Source organism: Mastomys coucha, unplaced genomic scaffold, assembly GCF_008632895.1.
Source record: "Mastomys coucha isolate ucsf_1 unplaced genomic scaffold, UCSF_Mcou_1 pScaffold5, whole genome shotgun sequence".
NCBI lineage: Eukaryota > Metazoa > Chordata > Mammalia > Rodentia > Muridae > Mastomys > Mastomys coucha.
The window spans coordinates 10,403,193-10,411,064 of record NW_022196911.1 but is presented as its reverse complement, the minus strand read 5'-3'; the positions used below and the strand labels follow the sequence as shown (position 1 = coordinate 10,411,064).

The 7,872-nt window shown below is 42.3% G+C and overlaps 2 protein-coding genes across 9 annotated transcripts in view; one reads left to right on the top strand and one right to left on the bottom strand.

Moving 5' to 3' along the window:
* Positions 1–3,533, bottom strand: part of Pacrg (parkin coregulated) — a 447,145-nt gene extending 443,612 nt beyond the window's left edge. The window contains exon 1 of the mRNA XM_031350758.1: positions 3,077–3,533. Coding sequence (XP_031206618.1) covers positions 3,077–3,232 — 156 coding nt within the window. The 5' untranslated portion in view covers positions 3,233–3,533. The remainder of the gene's footprint in view (positions 1–3,076) is intronic.
* Positions 3,534–3,659: 126 nt separating this feature from the next.
* The window catches only part of Prkn (parkin RBR E3 ubiquitin protein ligase), a 1,238,651-nt gene continuing 1,234,438 nt past the window's right edge, over positions 3,660–7,872 (top strand). For all 8 annotated transcript variants that reach the window (XM_031350750.1, XM_031350749.1, XM_031350751.1 and 5 more), the window contains exon 1: positions 3,660–3,807. In XM_031350750.1, coding sequence (XP_031206610.1) covers positions 3,801–3,807 — 7 coding nt within the window. In that variant the 5' untranslated portion in view covers positions 3,660–3,800. The remainder of the gene's footprint in view (positions 3,808–7,872) is intronic.

Genomic DNA, 7,872 nt, shown 5'->3' with positions numbered 1-7,872 from the left:
CTCAGAAATCTGCCTGCCTCTGCCTCCCAAGTGCTGGGATTAAAGGCTTGTGCCACCACTGCCTGGCTTTGTTTTGTTTTCATAGCTCCCACATATTTACATTGTGTAATCAGAAGAACTTTGTCCTGGAAAGTTTAGTCTAGCTGTATTGATGGTTGACTGGTAGAAAGCAGTTTGGGAGACATTACATATCTGAGTGTGTGGGTGGTGAGGGCCTCCGTCAGAATCCACCATCCTCACTACTTGCACTGGATGGAATGAGTGTTTGTAGTCCTAGCCATAGATGATTAACCATTTGCGTACTGACTCTTTTACTTGTCTTACAATTCTCTTCACCATAATGCAAAAGCTTCAGCACTGGTAGTTCATGACTTCTAATGATCCTCATTGTCCCATCACACTACTACCACAGTAATAAAACATTGCAAGTTTGAGCTAGCCACAGAGCTACTGGTTACAGCCCATTTCAGCCTCTCTTTTAACTCCTCATGCCCTTAAATCTAACCTTTAGCCATGGACTTAAGCAGCAGCATAAGAGGAGTTTCTGGGGCACAGTGAAGTTGCTTGCTCGTCACTGTGCCATTTGAGCAGGTTACTCATGTTTTTCTCATCTTGTATAAGGTCTATCTTGGAGATCATGTCTTTTTGAAACGCCATAGCTTTCTTAGCCTGTTTTCTGAAGGGCCTGGAATTAGGGCCTATGAGAGAGAGAGAGAAAGAGAGACAGAGAGAGAGAGAGAGAGAGAGACAGAGACAGAGACAGAGACAGAGACAGAGACAGAGATAGACAGAGAGACACAGAGAGAGATAGAGAGACAGAGACAGAGACAGAGAGAGACAGAGAGACAGAGACAGAGACAGACAGACAGAGAGAGAGAGACAGAGAGACAGAGAGAGACAGAGAGACAGAGACAGAGACAGAGAGAGACAGAGAGAGACAGAGAGAGAGACAGAGAGAGACAGAGAGACAGAGAGAGAGACAGAGAGAGACAGAGAGACAGAGACAGAGACAGAGAGAGACAGAGAGACAGAGACAGAGAGAGAGAGAGACAGAGACAGAGAGACAGAGAGAGAGACAGAGAGAGACAGAGAGACAGAGACAGAGACAGAGAGAGACAGAGAGAGAGACAGAGAGAGACAGAGAGACAGAGACAGAGACAGAGAGAGACAGAGACAGAGAGAGACAGAGACAGAGAGAGACAGAGACAGAGAGAGAGAGACAGAGACAGAGAGAGAGAGAGAGAGCCCAGTCTTGTGTAGCCCAGTCTATCTTCAAAGAGGCTCTGCCTCCTGAGCATGAGTTTATGATGTTTATGATATGTTTCACAATGCCTGATCTATCCTACTTTTTGATGAGGTTTGTGTAAGCCATAAAGGGTCCACTTTTTGCTGACAGAGGGAATGAATACTCATTAACTAGTTTTTTGGTCATGGACGTTTTCATCAGACTCTAAGAAGGAAAATTACCTGCAAATCTCAAATTAGGCATCCCCTTTCAACTTTTAATGGAGAACACTGTATCAGTATGAGTTTAAATATCCTCTGATTGAGGACTTTTGTGATTGCTTACTCTTACTGCGACCAAAACAAAAGTTCATGCAAACACTTACTGCTTAAGTCCACTTGTCCCTGGGTTTTCAAGAAATTAGTTCACAAATAATAAGTGTTTATATTTATCATCATTTTGTAAATAATTTCCATACTTTCTAGGGTAGATTCTGTGTGGTTTTCTTGGAACAACAATGAAAAGGCATTGCCTACTGAACTGGAGTCTTACAGAGGGAAGAGAAGGTGACTGAAACTCCTGAGAAGTGGTTTGGGGTTAGCTTTTGGGACACTTGTGTGCAATTTATAAGATGAACATTGGTTTATATGCTCTGAAGAGAAGTAGACTTTTGGAGGCAGAGAGATACTTTACAATGTGATAAAATCTACATCAGAGAGCTCATAAGTGGTGAACTCTTAAGTATTGAATAGAGATACAATCCTTTTTGTTTCCTGTAACTCTGCAGTTAGTTTTTATACCTCAAGAATTTTTAACTACTATAGATCAACCGATACACATAACAAAAAAAAAAGGAATATATTTCTGTGTAGCCACATAGGAATCCAAACTGGAAGTCTACAGGCTATCTACTTCATTTATGTAGTCTAAGTAGGACAATGGAGAGCACTATTAAGCTAGTATACTGAATTGATGTATAATAAGCTCCTCTCAGGGTATAAATTGTACAAACTTGAAAACTACATTTAGTCTGTAATCTCACACTCCAAAGCAGGTGCCCACTTAGTAGACAAACATGGCTTAGCATACCAAATCAGATGGTATTTAATAAACAAGAAGGTTTAAAAGCAGTGTTAGGCATACAGTTAAACTGTTTGTTTGCCTTTAAATATTGTTCCCTAATGGTGTTAAGAATATTTTATTTGTATTAACACAAGTCATAACAGTGAAATAGGGCTTGTATTATTAGAGACACTTGAAATAGAGCTCATATTGTTTAAAATGTATTTAAGGCTTATCAGGAACCAGTCTTCACACAAGTAACTTTTGAATACTTTAACAGGTTAATACCTCTTTTGTCAGAATGTTACTGAGTAAATTCTAAGGCATTCTAAAATGTCCCAGATGAGATAAATTACTTTAGATTAGTGATGAGTTTATGTGTCCCATACTGGTTTGTATTAAATTTTGCAAGCCTATGACTTCTAAGAACCTTCACTCCAGAAGGCCCTTTACTGAGTGGAACTAATTTAGTTTGCAATAAGGATAAGGACTTTTCCCCCTTCGACTGAAACAGCTTAAGTGTAATCTGGGGTACTGGAGGAAGCACACTTTCTCAGGAAGGTGCTTATATGCTAGCCCAGTACATCACCTGCCCCAGAGGCTCTCTAGCCACCTAGCCTACATCTCTGCACACTGTTGAGCACAGTCGGCTACTGACCGAGTCATTGCCAGTTCTGGCAAACAGTACCCAGGACCTGGACTTGGAATCCATCCTAGGGCTTGCCATCATCTACAACCTCGTGTCCCCTGCTTCGGAGCAAGTGCGTTCAATCGAGGAAGATCACTTACGACTGAGTTTTTCATCATGGCTTTGACTGTGAAGCCCTCAGAAACCAGGGAATGAGGCTGGTGCACCTGGAGCGACTGTTGTGGCAGCAGTTTGGTCCTCTTCGGCATCTTGTCTGGGCATTTGTTTAAGGTCAGGGTTTCTTTTTCTGCCACCATCTTCCTAGAAAACGTCTTGTTCTTAACAAGGGTGTGGAAGAAAAACCAGTGGCTTTTACAGATGTGAGCAGGGGGTCGGGAAAAAAAATGTAAAAAGGCGCGTTAGTGGTAGAAATTCAACCCCTCGTGGTGCCCAAGGTGATCCAGATGTTTGGCAGCACCAAGGTGGAGGGAGTTTAGGGGAGGGGAGGGGCGGGAAGAGGGCTGGGATCCGAGGCTAGAGCCGCTAAAAGCTTCCAAAGGTGAGCCTCCTGGTTGCTAAGCGACTGGTCAACACTACGAGCCGCTAGTCCCGCCCCTCCGTCACGAGCGTTTCCGGAAAAGGTTACCGGCAGAGACAGAGTCAGCCGCCTGAGGCGAATCTTACGCGTTAAAACTACGACTCCCAGCAGGCTTCGCGCTAGGGACGTGTGCGCGTGCGCACTGCTCCCGCCTGGATCGCGAGGGGAGGGGCGGGCGGGGAGGCCTGGATGACTAAACCTGACAGAAACGCTGGTGGGAGGCTCGGGCGGGCGCCAGTGCCCGCGTAGGTCCTTCTCGCCCCGCAGCCACCACCCGCCCGGTGACCATGATAGGTACGTGGGTGCCTGCCAGGTACAACCTCTCCGCGCCGCCCCGCGTCCGTGTGTGGCTCCACGTCACACCCCACGGGTCCGAGTGGGATCCTCGGGGACCGACCCGAGCCACCTGTCAGTGACGGGGCGGAGGCGTGTGCGTCCCGCTCCGCCCGCTCGGTGGGCTTCCTCAGCCCGGGGATCGGGTGTGTGCTAGCGTTTTTAAGTGTGAGTTTCCAGTCCTCACCCTGCCTTAGCCAAGGTTAGCCCGGTGCTCGCTGAAGACGGCATCCCCACGGACACCCGCGCGCTCCACTGCGCCCCCCGACGGCGGGGCTCGCCCTGCCGCACGCACCACGGGGTGACCAGCCCAGGTCTGTTTCTGTCAAGCGTCCTTCACTCCAGGGAGAGTTCACACACCCTAGGACTTTAGGAAAAATCTCAGGAAAGCATCTGCCTCGTGAAGATCGCACCTTACTTAGTCCGTCAGTTCGGTCCTTTTAAATGTGTCCTCCGAGATCTGAGACGAAAGAATAGCCAAGTAGATAACAGCAAAGATGGCTTCCCCCCTCCCCCCCCACCCCCCCAGATTGTAACTGGGTGCAGTTTGACCAGTGCAGCTTTGGAAGTGGCCACTAGGGTTGTTCTCAGCAGTGTGAAGTAGGAAGGTTGGAAAGGACCTCTCTGGCAGAGTTGTTAAATACAAAGCCTCGTTTTGGGTTCTCCTCCGGGATAAGTAGAAATAAATGCATAGTGGTGTTTAGCGCGTAGTTCCCGTGCTCAGTTCCCGTGTGGAGGTTTCGTTACTGTAGACTCGGCCCCCAAGTGATGTCCTGAAGATTTAGTGAACTTGTTTGTGGTATGTGCCTGACAGGGATAGCACCAAGCACATCTGAAGTCGGTCTATCCGAGATGTGTCTAGAAGATGGATGAGAGGTGCATTTACAAAGTAAATGCGTTACACGGTGAAAGTAGCCAAGTCTGTTTTTAACTCATGAATGCAATGATAAAAGTGTGCAGCCCTCCTCTCTTCCTCTTGAGAATCATACGAGGCAGCTAAGATCCTCATGGAAGCAGAGGTACAAGCTAATGATGTCCAGCTGCTTCTTACCTTGGTAGGGCAGTGTGTATTTTGGATGAATGAATTGGAAACTTATTAAATTAAGAGAAAAGTATACATTTTTATGAATGGCACTAAGGCTTTTAAGTGACATTTACTTAAGAGTTGTTTGTAAAACCAAATCTGAACTGAATTAGTGAGAACCAAGTAGGACAGATTAGAAAAAAATATACAGGAGATTTTACAAGAAAGAAGTATCTCATATTTTGAAGACAATTACACACGTTTAGTTTCTTTCAATTTAAACTAGTTCATGGATGATTTTGATAAGCAAATGTCCCCTTCAGCTATATAAATATAGGAAATTAAGACCTAGAAATAATTATTTTATAAAGTCTCATAAATTATTATATTAATAACATTAGGATGGAACACATTTAGTCAGCTTTATTTAGATTTACATGGGACTCTCTTAATAAGAACTGTGCCATTTGGATGTTACAAATTAAATCAATTAGTAATAAAAACCAGGGAAATAGAATGCGAATTTAAAAGCTATTCTTTCTTTGAATATTCTTTTTACAGGGTGAATAAGTGTGCATTTTGACACAAATGATTACATCCTGTCCCCTGCCCCATGAAAAGGAACTTCCATTAAAAATCCTACATAAACAATGTTTAGTTTAACTAGTTGTATTGCCTAATATTACTGGTGACCGTATTTTAATAAAGTTCTGAATTGCCAGATTGGAGGCTTGGGTGTGATGACAGCACCTAGAGCAGGTGAGAGAGAAAACAATCCAGAGGAAGTTCCGGGAGGAATAGTTTTGCATCTTATGACTCATCTTTGAGCAGGGAACAAGGGCAGACAGTAATTAATTACCCAGAGATCTGCTGCAGAGCAAAGGCCACAAAAATAGCTCCGGGAACTGAACAGTTGCTTTCTCTGCACAGCACTGCTGAGAACTGGGGCCTTCTATTCTTCAGCTCTCTCCCCCTGCAGCATCCTCCTAGTGAAGGAAATACCAATACCGAGCTCTGTCAGTGGAGTCCTTGCTCTGAGAAGAATCCTGTGGATTGGCTTCCTGGCCAGAGAGGAGGAAAGGAGACTAATACTTTATTACCCATAAAATAATTTTCCTTTTATTGTTTCAAAGTAGAGGGTTTCCTTCTTGTCATGGAGATGGCTTCAAAAGTACTTACATCTCCCACTTGGATTTTGATTGACATGCTAAATGCCTTGACCTAGAGAGACTTAAACTGTAATTTTATTGAAGTTAGTGAAAAAGTCTGCCTTTGTGAGGCATGGAGAAGGAATTCATAATAATGAAAAGTAGAATAGAAAAGCTTCAGAAAATTTAACTGAGAAAATGTAATTTTGAGCACCTCTTTTAAAACTTTTTTTTTAAATTGAAAACATGAGCACTTCTTTGTGTTCAAAATTTATTTTTAGTAGTGACAATTGGAAATTGTTCTAAATGTACTATACATTTAGGTATTTGATAATATCAGCTATTAAAGTATATGAGTACCCATACAATTGAAAAGGAAAGTTCTTAAATTAAAACCTAGTGTTATAGAAGATATTTAAAATAGAACTGTACCTCAGTGATATATTCTAGGGTGCAGAAGACCTTGGGTTCCATTCAAAAGTATTGTTTTTTTAATTGATTAAAGTATTTTCTATATCTTGTTTAAAATCACTTAGAGAATTTAATTCTTTGCATATAAAAATTGCATTAATTCCTGCCTATTCTTCAATTTTATCAGATTTATTAGTTAGGAAAGTACCCTTCCTTTTAAATTAATTTTCAGTAGTCATAGGGCCTTTCAGTGTGTATGCTGGTGTCTTTGGGGTCCTTTCCTCTCTGACAATGTTAGCATACATTTATTATCACTTGCCAAAAGTATTTTCTTTCTAAATTGTCTTTTCTATTGATAAAGGGTAGAACATTTCAATATGGAAGGAGATTTAGGATGAGTCATTTATTTTATAATGATTGAGTTTTACAAAAGCAAATCTCAGGACTGAGCATGTATTATGTATCTGGTGCTGTCACTGTTAGATTCCGGCATGGGTCCCCCACTCAAGAAGAAACAGGAGGGAGATCACTGTAAATTACATGAGGTTTATTATTGCCAGTATACTGGGTTTGTCCTGCATTCAGAGCAAAGGCCAAAAACAAAAGCATACACACTTTTTATACCTTTCAATACATAGGTTTACAGAATGAGTTGGTTATTTCTCATTGGTGGAGCCCATTGCCTTTTGTTCTCATTGACCTTTATGCCCCAGGTGAGGGGGAGATACCAATTGCAAGTCGGAGGGGTGAGGGGGATCCACCCTCTCAGGGACGGTTCATGGACCTGGGCATTACTCCCCACAATTAGGGCATCTCCTGGGGACTGATGTTTGCTCAGTAAACTCTTCTGAAGCTCTGTCTTTAGGCTTAATGGACATTCCTAGCTCCTTGATATTTTTATGAGGTGTCCCTATTTGCTCAATTTTTACATCACTAGGTGCCAAGGATACAAAGATGGAATAAGCAAAAAAACATGCTTGGTCATTGTAGATATTTCATCAATATTGACTGTTGGCCCAAAGTATAGCTTTGTTTTAAAACTGGAATGCAGGCAATTTTAAGTCTTGGACTTTTTGGTGTAGTTGAATATACTCTATACTTCAATATACTCTGTACTTGTGCTTCAATGTCTTTAGATGAAAGCAACTCTACATCTAAACACTGTTTGCTATGAGGTGCCCTTGTGTCACAAAATGGGTTCTACAAAACTTTTGTATTGAAGAATTTATATAATTTTATTCAGTTCTCTTTTGGGTCCAAAGCCTCTGAAAAACTTTATGCCTTTACAAATGTTGGCCCTATTTCTAAAGGTTTTTCTGAAGTCTGCATTTTTTAAAATCCAAAGTTCCATGGCTTGAAAATGATACATTGAAAGTACTTGGTATTAAGATATGCAAATCCATCTCTACCTCTAAAGCTTCTTTGAACCCTCCCCCCTCAAAA